We start from the raw sequence: 16,604 nt of genomic DNA on the forward strand, positions 1-16,604 counted from the left end.
CAATCACTTAAGTTACAAGTGGTCTGAAAGTGAACATGTAAATTGCACTTGACAAAACGAAGCAAAGAAAAACTTTCAGCATATCTGAAACGTCCAAACAGTCTGGTAAAATAATTACATACAAGCAACCAGATAGATCATTCCAGCACAAGAGCGCTCACCTGAGCTATTATCCAATTTCAGGAGAGCAATTCACCCTTTTTACAAGTGCCTGGGCAAGTTATCCACAGCACTGTGTCCCTGCAGATTGATCCTCACGCATAAGGGCTCTGTGCCTCCTGTCTAGTGTTTGTGTCAGGGTTGCACATTGCCACTTGCTATTTTAGAAACAGTTAAGATGATAAAACAGATCCAGAGCCTCAGACAAAATGAGAAGGGTACACAGGAATGAATGCTCTGTGGATACACTGACATCACGCGTTCCTACATTCACTCTCCCTCTTTACACACACACCTCAACACCTGTTTCTCTCTTGCTCTGTGTATATATGATGGTTTTACCACTAATATTTACATCTGTGTGAGATCAACCAAAAAGGTATGCACTGCCTTTGAATATTTCACATATATGTGAAATTCTCACACTGCTATATGAACTACGCATTTTTGGTGATATCGAAATGTCTCCAAACTCCCCGATACTGTGAGGCTGTGTGGTAGTTATTGGTGTCCACATTGCAATGAACATCAACAGCCCAACAGGAGTGTCTACTCCACAGTCCTCATCAGAGGAGGGCATGTGAAAAACTCTAAGGCGATTTCAAGTTTGAAGTTTCTAAGCCACCTAATATTCTGAGGATCAACAATAATATAAAGGATGTGATACAACAAAGGGAAGTCTCTGAGTCTGATGGGAAATATAACATGCACATTTTTAGAGGAAGAAAATACCCATGGATGAAATCTGGAAGTTGCTTCTACTGCAGTGATCATCACAGTTTTACAGGAAGTGGTTTAATCTAGATCAATCATTTAATCATTTCTATCATTCTATTTTTAGATCACCTCATTGTTCCAGTGGAAGTACAAGCTCTCATACAGTAAACCTCATGACAATGGGTACAGAGCTTTTGGCTGCCTTATGAGCCTCCTTAGAAAGGGGGTCATGGCCTTCCACTGATCTCTGCTCTCCAGAAGCATAAAAGTACTGCTCTCAGGCTGCAACTTAGATGCCAAATACGAATTCACATAAACACCTTTCTCAAAATAAATGAACACAGGTTTCCAATTACATAGGCTGGCTTGGTTTGAAATGAACTATGAAATCAAACTGTTGCTGTTTTAAAAATAACATATTCTGAAACACTTTAAGGATGCCTTCTAAATCAAAATTAGCATTCCAAAATTAGTGATGACAAAATATGTACTTTAAATGGAAAATGTTAAATTGATGGTTTGTGACAATAAAGAATCGCTGCAAACACATCAGCTCCCTCATTTCACACCTTCTTGCATAACAGTCCTTCACTTGCAGTAGGATGGCCTCCCACCTCCCAGACACTGAACACAGCGAACCCAGAGAAGAGAAACCCACTGTTTCTATGGCTCTTGGACAAGTTCCCAAGTCAGCCTTCAATAAAACTGTGGGGTTTTTCTGTTGTTGTTAAAAGCTTCTGTCACAGGCTTGTTTCCCATCATGCCATCTCCATTTCCTCCCAGGGATAAACTACAGCTGTTACATATTTTACTGGAAGGTCTAGTTAATCAGTAGCATTCCATCCCACCCTAACAGCCCTACGGGTGCTCCAGGCCCAGCGTTATATAGGAAATGTGAACAATTTCATGTCTACATCTGCACAAAATCTTTCTAAAACTAGAAGAGTAAATGGCACTCTTCATCATGCTTTACTGTTCATTCATTTGGTGAATTCAGAGGTTCTCAAGTGTCCATCCATACAACATATTTTTTCCATCTGTACAGTGTGAGTTAAATGGAACCCTAACACCTAAACAGTACCTCAGTGTTATGTATGCAGCAGAGAAGGAAAGAGAGGAGACTCAGCTTATTTTAAAATTGAAAAAAACCCAAAACTGTAGTTGAAAGTGGCAGGGTTCCTTCTCCTAACACTGAGATCACATTCAGCTTAATGAAAAATCATCTGCTCTGGCATGAAGTGGAAACAAACTTCAATTGGGAAACACCTTTCACCTTTTGACCTAGGCCCAATACTGCAAAAGCTCTGACCCCTAAACTGGATTTTGTCACACAGCAGTAACACACAATACTTCAGCACCTTCTGCAGCACATAAAAGGCATTCTCAGTGATCTGCAATGAGTAGAGTCGTGCAGAAAGCACATTTCCAGGTGTTTTACCACAGAATGATGCAGAAACCAGAGTGCATTCCATGTCAGGAGAGTTCAGCATCTACCCTGTGCTCGCTACTCACACAAAACCACCAGTACCCGGCCCAGACTTGGCAGGACTCTCAGAGACACATGCTTACGCTTTTGGCAGAAGGGAGCTGACCACTTGCAGCATCAGTGTCCTCTGCCAGCTGGCCAAAGAGCACACAGATGCAAGGGAAGCAAATTATCTGCCCACTGGCAAAGAGAAATGCTGAACAGCACCTTAGGAGAAAGCGTGTGTGCGCATGTGTTCCCGTGTGCGAGTGAGTCTGCATGTGAGCATCTACACACACACCCCTGGGCTTTGGGAAGGGGAGTAGTACAGTCAAACTGGAAAACTGGCTGCTACTAGTGCTGTGGCATCATTTTCGGCAACATTCTCACAACAGTGAACAGGCACTTTTCCCATTAAAATCTTCCAAGTTGAATTTTAAAGATTAAACACAAGGACAGCAAAGATGCTAAAGTATATTTTTCCAAGAAAGTCTGAAATCAGACCCCTTCGAGAAAGGACCTACACAATCACTTACAGGATTTTAGCAACTTAAGCTTAGGATGCCTTTGCATCTTCCCTCTTTATTTATCTCTTGAAGACTGAGAGTTTGTGAAAAAGCTCTCATTTCCACTACACATCCACATTCAGTAAAATACAAAAAGCCTTCTGGGTTCAGAAGATATATTTAAAAAAAACTCAGAAAAACTAATGGGACAAGAATTTGTAGCTGATAGGTTAGGTTCAGCTGAGAGATGGAATCTGCTGGTAGATTAATTAGATTCTGCAATCACAGCCCCTTTTCATCCACACGCATCCCACCACCATCATTACATGATCAACAGATTTTAATGAAAACTAATGCTTTCTTTTGAGAAATCCCATGGAGACTATGTATAGGGTTGAGTTTACTTTTCGAAATATCTCTTGAAGATTGTACATAACGCGAGTGCACATTTGTCGGCTGTAAAGGTGTACAACAGCAATTTTTTGCAATGACAGTGCAGAGAGGGAATATGAGATCTGTGTGCTAATGAGCTGACACTGCAGAGGCTGGAGCAGTGTTAGTATAGTGCACTACAAGTGCAGAGCAGAACGACATACGCGGGTTATTTCCAGGGAATACAATCTACAGAACTATACACACAATTCAACATCAATACCAACACCCTTCATCGGGGGTTATAAGAGGAGTATGAAAGATGTTGCTTCAGTGGCAAATTTATATATTTGAGTTGTTATACTAATATTGCTTTAAAAGAGCCAGCTCACTCCCTACATGAGCATTTTTAAAGGAAATATAACATGATTTTGATTTTATACGTTCACAGATCAAGTTAACTTCCTCTCTGCTTCTTCTGATAGCAAAAAGCTGCATATTTTAAAAGATGTAATAATCTCCCAGGAGCCAACTGATAAACTTCAATTCACCTTTAAATACACAGGAATTTTCATCTGTGTTTGCATTTGTTCTCTGTTAAGATATCATACAGCTAAATAAATAAGTGGGCAGATAAATAGGGTGGATGAATACTGTATGAATGTGTGTAAATTAAATATACAGATAGGGGCTCGGTGGTAGCAGTGAAGCAGGGAATGCATGTACATAAATCAGATTATGCATCATTTAACTGAAAAAGGAATGAGAGGGAGGGGCTTAGGGCAGGAATTTTCTTCTGCTTCTAAACAAGTTTCTTCCCATGTTGGGATATTGCCAAATCAGCCGTACCAGAGGTGGGCATTTTTTCTCTGGCTCATGAGAATACTTCAGAAGAGGTTTTTTTCTCTTGCCTCTGGAATGCACCAGATTGCATCAAGCGGGATGTGCAGCTGTACAGTAAGAACATAAGTCTTTTCTGAGCAGAGCCCCCCTCAATTCCTGCACACATGAACACTACTACAGTCACTACCATATAAATCAAAGCGAATGAGAAGTATTATATTATAGATACTGACCAGTACAGGCACCAGGCTCAAGCCACACATGTTACTTTCTCCAATTTCCCCTCAGTTCCTGTACCCATCCCACCACAAAGGCAGCCCCAGTCTCCCTCTCCACTGAAGGCAGGCAGAGTCACTGCAGGTTGCTCTACCATGGATCCCTGCCAATTGCAAATATTGATCAAACGGCTGTGTGACATCACTGGAGACAATACATGCTTATCTCCAACTGAGGTAAAAACCTTGTGGAAAGAATTCCTTCATGGATATGGTAACACCCTGAAATTATCTGCCACTCCACTAGCAAGCAAGGATGTGATTAAAGGTACTCAGGCTGGAATGTTAACCAGGTAGTAGGACAAGCTTTTAGTTCATCCCAATGCATTGATACACATGAGCATTCTGACTTTCAAAGACAATTGCTTCCAGATTCAAAAGAGCAACTGTTCTGATTTTTTTTTTAATATATTTTGAGCTACTTAAAACCTATGACTGGTGACTTGGACTCACCATATTCTTTTCCTAACAACAGAATCATGAGATGGTTGACATAGCTATGGACAAGGTCACCTTTTCATTTTCTTTCTTCTGTTTCTTTTTTTTCACATCTTCTACTTTAAAATAGGTTACTGTAGGTTCATGTTCTCTAGTCTACAGTTCCTCCAGAGATTTAAGTTTTCCCAGTTTTACTACACTGGTAATATGGGTGTTGGAACATGCAGCTCTATAGTACAGAAAACAATCTCACCTTACTAAAATCACCACAGCTTTAAATAAGCAATGACAAAAATCATTAGATGTCAGAAGATGAGTAGCACACTGACTAAATATACTGACTGCCCCTAAACAAGTGTGTGGTTCACTTGTCTTGGTGGGATCTTTAAAGAAGTGCTCGTAGAACTTTTAAAAACAATTAATAATTAATCACCTAAGCAGTTCAATGTATTTAGTTTAAATCCATATAATTGATATTTAGGAAAGTGTGTTAGAGATACAGCCTCTTGAAGGGATTACACTGATTAAGGATTAATAGTCTGATGTTTGTTGTAAGAGCTGTTGAGGCTGGATAGGATTAGTAAAATAAGATGCAAAGTAGAGACGCGCTTTTATTTACCATTTTTTTCACTTTACCAAATATTTTTAATGAATACTGATAATTAACCTCCCTGCAAAACTTTTAAAGGTCCTAATTCAAAGCCCTTTGCTGCACTAGCAAGAAGTAGTCACATGGGGGATATGTTAGAATATCAATCCAAAATTTGTCCAAATATTTTCTTATTGTATATTTTCTAACCATCAACTTTCTCAGAATATACAGTGGGCCAGGAATATAACAACTATTCTATCCCCAACAACCAAATAAACAAAGAAATAAGATGTTCAAAACATGAAATTGTTTTAAAGCAAAAGATATGTGTTCTGTACTCCAGTACTTCATTATATTAGTACAATGCTTCCTGTTTGCACATTTTATACTGTGAACATAAACCTTCATAATGTGAGAGGAAACCTGTTTCAACACAAAGTTAGTACGTTGCAGTCAAAGGTCCTTTGGATCACGTACAGACATAAATCTGCACATTGCAAAGTGCATCAACCACCTTGCAAGAGGACTCCTTTCATTTTCAAAGGTTCACAGTCAATATTGTATAGAACCGAATTTGGAGGCATCAGTAAAAGAAACATCCAGGAACCACTACTGGTAAAGGAATGCTTTTTAAAATGCAGAACACGCACATGTCTTTCCAAAAGAGATTTCGCATTTTAACACCACATTAGCAATACTCAAAGTTCTGTTTTGCATCTTCTGTTAATAAAAGCTCAAATTATACGTATGCACTGCTTGTGCAGAGCTATTTCTCATAACGCCAAGCGTTCTGATCCCATTTTCTCTCCCCTCAGCTCTAACAGTATCTGTCAGTTTACAGTCAGTCTCCTCAGCTTTTCACAGGACTTTCACTGTAAGAAAACAACTCGTATTTCAGCCCCTCTAGCTTTGTCCCCTCAAGGTCACTTCTAAACACTTGTTTCTGATCTTTTCCTACATGGCACTGTATGCAAATTATGCCTTTTCACACACCCAGGTTCTAGCCTCAACCGAAAAGGGATCTTCAGCGGCAATTCACTGATCACAGCTACACAGCACTGATACACCAACAACATGGTTCTTTTTCTGGAAAACAAAACTAAAGGGATGAAAAGAAGTGGTGAGAGAACTTTTCCTAAGGTACTATTCAACCACATAATGCTGCAAATCTACCAAACCTCAAGTCACTGCACACATTTGTTGCACTGTATTGGATGACTGAGAACTCCAGGTTACCAGGGAGAAACTGAATGTAAAGATACATAACAAATAAATATCTTTTAAAAACTATGTATTTACTTACAAGCATTTGTCACTGAAAAACTGTTGGAAGAGTCCAAGTGATCTACGTGATAGTTCAAATGGAAGGGCTTTTCTGTGGTATTTTGGTTTGTGTTGTATAACTGCACAGCAAATCGAAATGCACTGTGCTCCTGAACAGTGTTCCTCATGAAAAGTCCACCTAGAATGGAAAGAAAAAGGATAAAAAGGGAAAAGGTATTTCAGAATGAATTCGGAGGAGAAACAGTGGCAATAAGTTACATTTGCATGCTGCACACTGCAGGAAAAAATGAACAGGAGCAGGCTGAACCTGAGCACATAACTCTGACAGAGCACCTACATGAATTACATATTCCAAGTCCAAAGTTAGGCTTTTAAAGCCACACATCACATCCAAGTGCCCCCGAGCGATGGGAGTCGCTGGGAGCTGCAGGTGCATCCTGAAAACCAGGCCACTTCCACACGGATGCCCACACAGAGATTTAAAAGTCTAACTTAGGGGACCGTGGCTCCTAAATCATCTCCAGACTACCGAGATATCGCCACCGTAGAGTTATGTGCGAGGATACGGCGGCGTGGCAAACGTGCGGTTTCACGGTCTGGTGGAGCGATAGCACGGCCGAGCCAAAGGATGCTCCGAGGGACGGCAGGGAACAGCCCCCGCTTCACTCGCTGCCCTCAGCCTCACGGCTCGCTCGGCCCCGGGTTTAGGGCACGTCGCTACAGATTCACGCCGTGACTCTCTCACATTATGTGCTCCACGGGATGCGCCGCTCCAGGGCACGGTTCCGCAGAGCGCGGACCCGATCCCCGCCGCTCGCAGGGGAGCGGGAGCCCGGTGCCGCTCGCAGCCGCCCCGGGCACCGCCGCTGTCTCTCGCCCCCAGCGAGGGGAAGGACCCGGAGCGGGGCTGGCTCCCTCCCGGCGGCACTCGGGCTCGCCCCCCGCTCCCCTCCGCACAACTTCCCCTCGGCTGGCGGGGAAGGCGCGGGTCGCGGTGCCGCGGCGGGCGCTTACCTATACTGATGGTGTTGGGGAACCCCGCCAGAGCCTCCCCCAGCAGCCCCGCCAGCAGCAGCAGAAGGGTCCGGGGCGCGCTCTGCCCCATTTTCTTCAGCCCCTGTGGTTCAGCCCCTAAACCGAAACTGGCGGCACAGGCATGGGCGCAACTGGAGACTCGGAGCGGTGTCAATGGTGGTGGCGATGCTGGCGGAGGTGGTGGGGAGGATGGTCCCCCTCCTTTCTTCCCTTCTTCTTTTTTTTTTTTTTTTTTTCCTCTTTCCTTCCCCAAATCCCTCTGCTCTCTTCTTCACCCCAGCCTGGCAGGGCTCATTGGCTGCGAGATTGCCTTTCTCCCCCCCGTCTCCAGCAGCCCCCCCCCAGCGCAGGGACTTCCCCCAAAGATGGTGGGTAGCGGAGCCGGCGAGGCTGCTCCGCCCGGGCCGGGAGGGGGTTATCGATCAAACTTGGCGTGAGGCGGGCTGGCAGCCGCTCCGCTCCGCTCCGCTCGGCCCGCCCGCCCAGCCCCGGCGCCGCCGTCTCCCGGCCGCGGCTCCGCGCTCGGGGCTGCGTTAGGCGGGAGCGCACCGGCCTCACGTGGGGCGGCCCCCGGGCTGCAGCTGCCCCTTTAAAGCTGCATCGCCTCGGTGTGTGTGTGTGTGTCTGTGTGTGTGTGTGAGTGCGGGTGAGGTGCGTGCGCCTGTGGGCGGGCGGGGGAGGGAGCGAGCAAGGGAAGGAGGGGCGGGAGCCGAGCAGAGCCGGGGCCGGCAAGAGAGGCCAGGCGGGTGAGGATGAGAAGGCAGTCGGGTCCTGGTCCGGCCCAGCGGGCAGTGCGGGTGCCCCAGGACCACGGGCCCAGAGGCGGCGGAGGCGCTTCGGGGCCGGGGGCGAGAGGCCCGGTGAGGGCCGGGGCAGGCGGGCGGCGCTGGGCCCCGCCGGAGGGGAGAGCCGGGAGCGCACGGGCTGCGCCGGGAGAGAGGGCTGGAAAGGTGGAAAGGACCACAGCAAGGGATGCACGAGCACTCTCCCGGAGGGACTGCCTGCCCTGCACCCGAGTGCTCCCCATCCCTCCTCTTCCCTCCTCATCCCTCCTCCAGTGCCAGCGCCTCGGCACGGAGGCATCATCCGCCCACTGTGCCATGAAGTGAAGAAAGGCAAGGAATAGTTTAATCCCACACTAGGGAATATTAGATCCTTCCCAACCAGCTATAAAGGAAGGAACTCCAACAAAATCTCCCGGTTTCATTCCTTATGCTGTAGAAAGACAGGACATGTCTGAGTTGCCCCAGCACAGAGCACAGAATGGACAACCTGATGGAGAGCAGCCAGGTGTGTGCCGGACATCCCTTCTACCTGGAGCACCAATTCTGACCCACCTGGTCTGCGCATCCACAGGGAACTGTTACGCCTCTGCTTGAAACTGGGTTCTCGGAGGGGTTAGTCTTGTACCCATCTCCTTGAAACCTCACTGTATGGATCCTGCAGCTCTTTTCTTTCTGCTGCTTTGGGGCTCATAAAACTATATGAAATGGAGAGAGAAGAGAGATATTAGGTCAAGTAGTCCATCTCATAGGCCCAGCAAAGACTGTTCTTCCCTTAATGTTTTTCCTCTGATTTCAGCAGGTAGCTTCACCTTGATGTTTGTCTGCTTTCTTCTTTTAATCTTAATCTTAGACTCTGGCACTATTTGGGTCTATGTTCAGTTCTTTTAGGGACAATATTAAATGCAGTTGGCTTTGCGTTTGCAAAATAATCAGACAGTGCCACTGGCTCTAGTGTCATGTAAGTAGTCAAGATGTAAGATTGTGGCAGGTTACTGCACATATGCTAATGAACAACACCAGAGATTCAAACCACTACCCTTGAGGGAAGCTGAAAGCACAGGTGAAGAGCAGGGCATCACAGGCATGATGCAGGAGCATTAACATATGCTTTCAGTGACATATGTGTGACACCTACTTACCCTGAGGTGCATGCACTGGTTGCTACCTGTTGTGTTCCTTTATGAGAATCACACCCAGAAGATGGAGTCTGTTCCACTTCAGGCAGGGGTAGGGATCAGGCTATGGGGTGGATGGTAACGTTCCCTGTTTAGATTGAGATGGCAGGTGTCACTTTATCTCTTTTAAAGAAATGGTTATCTGTATGGACAGGTGGATTAAGGTCCATCATTACATCCACAGAACTCCTCAAGTTCAAAGCACTCTATGCATATTACAAATTCCTGTAAACATCTCCATGAAGCATGATTATGTTCTTCCCCTACAGATGTAAAAACTTAAAAATCAGGGAAAGCAACCAGCCCAGCTCACCTAACCAGAAAGTTTCAAACCCAGAATTAAGATCCTGAGCAGCATCCCAGCTTCACTGAAGAGCACTCTGCTCCCAAATGTCCTTTGCTGAGGACAGCAGATCTGAAAGCTACAGACAGGCACAGGAAGTTTAGACATTCAAGATAGTTGTCAAAAGCACATTCCTGTAACCAAATAATTTCTGGTTCCAAACTACTTTTCTTTATTCTACACACTGCCAGCCTATTTCTAATGCATTGTCCACAAAGTCCTGCTGTCCTCTTTTTTCTTTTTTTTTTGATGTCCTTTGCTAGCGGCCCTACTTCTTTCCTGTTCACTTGCTCTCACAAAGTTCTTCTCTCCATCCCTGCAGCTGAGTATTCCAGGCTGACTGCCACCTGCCACACTGACAGCTGATGGTGCACTGAAAAAAATATGAAAGAAATTATGTTTAACATTATAGATGTTAGAACAAGAGAAGAGATAAAATAGTCCTAAATGAATGTGGCATGTGTCAGTCTCGGTTTCACACACTGCCAATAGGGTGGGTACCTTGTCTCCAATAAAATGGTGCTTCAAAGCCTAATCTCCAAATGGACAGTCTTGTAATAATCCAAAATACATCTGTGCTAAGAGACAAATGAATTTGCATTATCACACACATTTTTCATCCTGAAGCCCCTTGTGTGTTGTTATTGTTATTATTAGCATTTTCAATACACACTTTGCTTGTTTGCTTATGCAGTCAGTTTCATGGCACTCTTTGCTGATACAAACGGTACAGCAACCATTCCATATGGATTTTGGAGAAATCCAAAGAGACCCCATCACAGGTCATCTTTCTTACAGTGAATCTGGTGTGTTCTGGGACAAAATGGTAGGAGATTACTTGGCTTTGTGTGGATATTAGTGATATGTAAATAGTTTATATACTTTGCCAGGGATGCTCAGTGACTCAAATTAATGAGTTCCATGGTAACCGAGGTCATACCAGATGCTTTCCCAAACCTTCCCTTACTAAATACAACCAAGATTTTGCAGGATAATCAAGCTTCACGTTTAGATGATCTTTACTGTTCTAAGACACTGGGGATTCTGTGTACTATCCACCTGATCAGGAGAAGGTAATGATTTATAATTAGCTAATGTGTTCTCATTGTAATGTCTAATAGTAGATTAGAAAAATGCAGTGGAATTTGGGACACAGCGTTCTCATTGTGCTTTCTGATGTCACTAGGCTCAAACCCATAGTGTTGGCATAAAGTCATAGCAGAATCTACAGCAGGATTCTGTGCCTGAAGCTTTGCCTTAACTGCACTAAACTGACTTTATAACTTTAGTCATTCCTTTCTCTAATTGTAAGAGAGGTGCTCAGGCAGCAAGTTTTTAGAAATCATGGTATTTCATCTAGTATGAACCAAATGAGGCCACAATTGCCAACAAATGTTTTATGTATCTTATGGCTTTTTTTTTTTTGCTGGTTTTAAACTGGGTATTTCTATAAACAAAGGATACACAAGTCACTGAACTTTATGTTAATGTCAGAATTTTGATTAGCTAAACTGATTGATTCTACAATAGAAAGTTAACAGAGTGATAGTGGAGAGAGACAGAAGCAAAGATGAAAAGGGATTGAGGGACAAGATGAAACTACAGATAGAAGGAGTCAAGGGGAAAGTACAGTGTCAAAAGAGGGAAAATTAATACAGACATTACAGCTTCATACATTTTGGAAAACAGGTCAAAAGGACGTGTAGTTAAGATTTGATTATATTATGAGTGGCCATAGAACAAACTGTCGGAGCTCTCCTGTTTACCTTTCATTGCCATGCAATAACAGAGACATAAAGTGAAATTAAAAAGCTGCAGATGAGAGACAGTTTAACAAATATTCTGCTGAGCAGTTTATAGCTAATCTATAAAGCTGTCTTCTACACAGTATTCTTGGCAAAAATAATTGTTTTTAAAAGTGTCAAATTTTACGTGAATTGGCAGAGTAAATGCATTAGACTAACTAGTAAAAAGCTGCAGGGATTAATATTCAGAATTCATGGCAAAAAGTTGTTCCTGGTTGCGTCAAGAGAGAACCTATTCCCTTTTGCATGATGAGAGTTTACAGTGTGTCTAAAGCTCTGCAAAAGGGGTTTTTTTTCTGGTTCGTTCTAGAGACAGGTTAGGAGACTACTTGAATCATTGATTTGTTACAATTAATTTTTTTCTAAGAACAGTTAACAAGCAAAATCCTGGAACTATGGAGATGTACGGTAGGTTTATTACCCATACCATCAGAGCCAGGACTGTACCCTCTACATCCCAGCAGAATAATAGGGTCTGGTACGTAAGAATATGTTTTAGTACATGGAATGATGATTAAGATTTGTATAGGAACAGGGACAAAGAGGGAACTTGTTCATAAATAATCGTCATTACTCCATTACTGGAGTCTAATTCAACTTCAGGTAGCAGAAGCAAATTCATCCAGCAACTTTTATCAGAACTGAGCACGGACTGTTACGGTAATAACCTGTATCTGTTACAATTGCACAGCAAAGACACAAACGTGGAAACAGTCAGTACGTACAAATGTCTTCGTATTTCTTGGGCTTGTGGTATCTTCAGGATACATACTTCTAATTCTAAGAGCTATGGAGCTGGTGGAAATGTAGTGTTATTATAGTCCCATAATGTCAGAAACAATTTATATTACCTTCTGCTTTCCGATTAACTGTACACTAGGCACTGCTGGCATAACACAACCCTGCAATTCTTACTTAAACCTGTACTTTTGCTGTGCTCATCTGTATTTATTGCATCAGGAAGCAGTAAATCAAATAAAAATGGAATGGTATCCCCTATATACTGTTAATAAAGTGAATCCTCTCTCTCTTTTTATTTTATACCTATGAATACAGTTTTCGAGCAATTGTAGGAGTTATATCCAGTTCATACCCATTTCAGTTGTGAAAGATCTGACCACTGAATATTTAATTTTTGTATATAGTTACTAAAATATACTCTTCTTAAAGACAATCTAGTTTAGCTCTAAGTAGCAAATCATTGCTTCAGATAATTGTTTGCCAATCAAAAATCTATTTTCCTTACAGTGTGCATTTGTATGTTATCATAGCTCACCTCATCTCAGTTCAAATCTGCAGTAGTGCCTTCTAACAATAACATCTTTGGAAAACAACACATAGATTCTTAGAAATGAACGATTAGACAAAAAGAATTTGCATTTTTCACTAAAGCTTTATGGATTTCAGATTTGTTCTTTTTCACTTGATCAGTTTCTACCTTCCCTTTAAGCCAGCAGTCTGGTAAAGTTTCAGAGCTGACATTCAGTTTTCTTCTAATTTCAAAGAATCTGTTCTACTTCTGGAGTGAGCCTTTGCAGCACTAGGGTATGGAATCTACTCTTTTTTTTAGAACTCATTCAATTCATATAAATAAGGCATTAGTTAATATGGGAAGGAAATTAGACAGAAAATAAACTTTAATCTGTCTCCTTTAGTCCTGGGGAATATAGTGTTTGTGGAGTGCTGGTCTCTCCCTTGCTTTGTCACTGCCCAAGAAATATGACCTTGAATGTGAAAAGATCCTCCTATGCAACTTGTATGGAAAAAAAGCATTTCCTTAGAAAACAGCCCAGAATCTGAGAAGGCAATAGAGAAAATCACCCAACGTGATTTGTTTCATTGATTTCAGTGAGATAACTGAGAGTAGAAAGATGGCTACAGTTGCACCCTTAGGTTGATGTGAATAACGAAACATGGTTCTGATAATCTGCAGCGTTCGGGAGACAAGCAAATCCTTCAGAAAGCCAGTGGCTTGTTTGAAAAGACATGATATTAACAATATAGCTATTGTTAACAGAAGTGTTCTCATGCTTTATGAAACTTCCATTCCTGATTAAAAGTTGTTTGCTTTTATAAGTCGCACCTTGTAGCAATTGTGCTGGACCTTGGTAATTACAGTATAAAACTGACTGACTGATTGCTCTTTCGGCACAACAGAAGGCATAAGAAGTGAAAAAAACCCACAATTGCAGAAGGGTTTTATAATAGCAATTCTTACCTTATATCAGTTTGAAGAGTCCTAAGCATTTTCCAATAGATCTGCAGTGGTCCTTATACAGCAAACTGAAGTTGACTGACAATAGGTTACTCTTCTTAATTACCTTTTGCAGACTCTTCGAAAGCAGCCCATGTGTCCCAGGAGTTCACAGACCTGATTTACAGGAAAAGAGATATTTATTTTTTAGCATCTGTTAAATGTTGTTTAAGTATCAGCTTATCCTGAAACTGCTCTTGAACATGTGAACTGCTGGAATCCTCTTTGGAGTTCTCCTGGGTCCTCATGAACACTGAATAATAGCTAAGCACTCAAGCACTAACTTGAAGGTAAGATCACTGCTATCACTGAACATCTATTTCTAGGAACTTTGTCTAAGCCACGATGTTGCTAAAGCATCCTGCTTTTGGTAAGCTGTGTTGTTTATACAAGCATTACTTTCAATAAGTTTGAAAGCAGATTTCACAGCTTAAGTGCCTCAGACAAAGTCCAGGAAGGGGCACCCATCTACTTGGTGTTCACAGTCCCACAGTTCTTAGTGTTGCTTTTCAAAAACTGCATCAAATCCTCATCCAAGGTAGAGTACCTTAGATGAATGAAATAAGTTCTGTGGAGTGGTATAAATGGACCCTGTTTGACTTCTCTGCAATGTAAATGCAGGGATTATATTTTGCATGGCCCAAAGATTCTGATCAAGGCCTGCACACCAGTGAGTGATCTGAGTAGTGGATTTAACTCCTTTGAGACTACAGTTTTGTCAGAAAATTCCTTTCATTTAAAAAAGGTCCTATAATCTTGAGCTTACCATTTGTTTTTACTGTTTAGCTTGCTTGCACATGTACCCCATGAAGAATCATGTTTCAAGAGTGCAAAATTAAACGACAAAAAGAAGCACTGTAATTTTTCTTACTTCAGATTATTACTTGATCTGTTATATTGCATTCTAAATATTATGGATATCAAATGTGATTGTTCCCTTTGCTACCAGAGACCCCTCTGGTGCTACAGAGAACTATTTAGAACATCAACACCATAACGGATGCTCAATCTCAGATAATAATTTATGTCTCTTAGCAAATACAAAACAGTGAATGCAAATCAAGCCAAGTCCTTCCTTTCCATGAGTCAGATGCTATTTCCTTGGTACTTGGGATGCAGTAACCATGAGTTTAATCTAAAAACCATTACATTCATTAAGCACCATTCTGTTGACTTGAATGGTCTTTGAATAAAGCTAATCGCCTATTTTGTTCCTACATATCCATAGTGTTGAGGTACAAGGGAGGCTAGAGAACAACAGGAAAGGCAGGACTAGAATGTTTATGTTTAAAATATTTCATAAAATATTTGTTCATCAGACATTGGAAAATATAAAATAAAATAACATGGAGGTTTTTTCTTTTTCTTTTTTTTGAAGAAAAAGGTGGCAGAGAGGTCATGTTACAGTTCTCCCTTGAAACCTGTCTACATAAAAATCTCTCCTTTTCAGAAGCAGTAGCTCTGCCTCATTTACCTGGGTTATGACACTGATGGAGCAGCAACCGACTCCACAATTACCTTCACAATGATTAACCAGGTAATTAAATCCCAAAAAACAAGACAATTTAGGATTGTCAGCTGTAGGTAGTTATGAGAAGGTTTAGCTAAGAAGTAGCCAGTCTTACACAAGGTTTCTTTGGGGCTGTAACACATTAAGTGTGATGTAGCAAGTTAAGGAGGAAATGCAAACACATAATTTTAGACTTAACTTTGAAATGTCTCACTTTTGTGTTGCAAGGCAGACCTTACACATTACTTTGACATATTGTTGTTATTTGCAATGTAATCTTATATAATAATTAACTCCAACTGATCCACTGCAGTGCTTTAGCAAAGTATTGAGGCCTATTAAAATGGACCATGAACACATAGTTGTTTTCCTTATTTCTAAAGTAATTATGCAGTTGAAGGAAAAAAAAAAAGCAGATTAATGAAAAGGCGTTGTTAAATAGGGCCCCTTGGTGCTGTAAATTTCTGGAGTGCTGTTATAAGGTTTTGAAGTATTAAGTATATATGAAAAGCGACATGCTGGAAATCTTTTGGAAAGCATTTGTTTCTGTTATTCTTTAGGGAAACATTCTGCTGTCAAAGGTGAAATCCAATGACAGCAGCACCAAAGGGTATGTTTTCACTGCAAGCTTATTCATAGCTTTAGGGCCACCCCATTGCACCAGCATCACACAATCCCTTCTGCTTAAATATACATGAACTTTGAACCTCACTTTGCCATCGGAGCTGAATTCAACTTCTAAGTAGATCAGCACTCCGAAAGTTTTCAGTGAGGAGTTAGGCTTTAAGGCACATATGAAGTCATGTGTTTCTGTATACATCTGATTAGAGTAGGGATTCAATTTGGAGGATAAATATTCTCTTTTATGGACTGACTTACTAATGTATTGAGAGCATGAGAAGCAAATATCTGCAGTAAGCAAGGAGGAGACAGGGCATTATTCTAATTGTGTATGAACTGGACTATAGTGACTACAGTTTTTCAAGATTTGCATCTTCTGGGCCCTGTAGTTTCCAAATCATTTATCTCCCACTTGGCTTTTGCTA

The 16,604-nt window shown here is 42.0% G+C and overlaps 1 protein-coding gene and 1 long non-coding RNA gene across 7 annotated transcripts in view; both read right to left on the minus strand.

Moving 5' to 3' along the window:
* Nucleotides 1–8,290, minus strand: part of GRIA3 (glutamate ionotropic receptor AMPA type subunit 3) — a 143,513-nt gene extending 135,223 nt beyond the window's left edge. Inside the window, exons 1-2 of one of the 5 annotated variants that reach the window (XR_003572822.1) lie at nucleotides 7,666–8,280; nucleotides 6,671–6,829 (exon numbers count right to left, since the gene is read on the minus strand). Coding sequence is in view for 4 of the 5 variants with exons in the window: in XM_027898249.1 (XP_027754050.1) it covers nucleotides 6,671–6,829; nucleotides 7,666–7,756 (250 nt within the window). In the remaining variant the exon portion in view is untranslated. Of the gene's footprint in view, nucleotides 1–6,670; nucleotides 6,830–7,665 lie in introns of all 5 variants that reach the window. The other 4 variants (XM_027898249.1, XM_027898241.1, XM_027898233.1 and 1 more) reach the window with 4 other exon arrangements.
* A 1,121-nt stretch (nucleotides 8,291–9,411) lies between these two features.
* Nucleotides 9,412–16,604, minus strand: part of LOC114064870 — a 136,933-nt gene continuing 129,740 nt past the window's right edge. Inside the window, exons 3-5 of one of the 2 annotated variants that reach the window (XR_003572826.1) lie at nucleotides 14,013–14,165; nucleotides 9,960–10,362; nucleotides 9,412–9,788 (exon numbers count right to left, since the gene is read on the minus strand). This is a non-coding gene — a long non-coding RNA (uncharacterized LOC114064870). Of the gene's footprint in view, nucleotides 10,363–14,012; nucleotides 14,166–16,604 lie in introns of both variants that reach the window. The other variant, XR_003572825.1, reaches the window with a different exon arrangement.

The sequence above is a fragment of the Empidonax traillii genome, unplaced genomic scaffold, assembly GCF_003031625.1.
Source record: "Empidonax traillii isolate 1590-97213 ecotype Southwest subspecies unplaced genomic scaffold, ASM303162v1 scaffold20:size5563877, whole genome shotgun sequence".
NCBI lineage: Eukaryota > Metazoa > Chordata > Aves > Passeriformes > Tyrannidae > Empidonax > Empidonax traillii.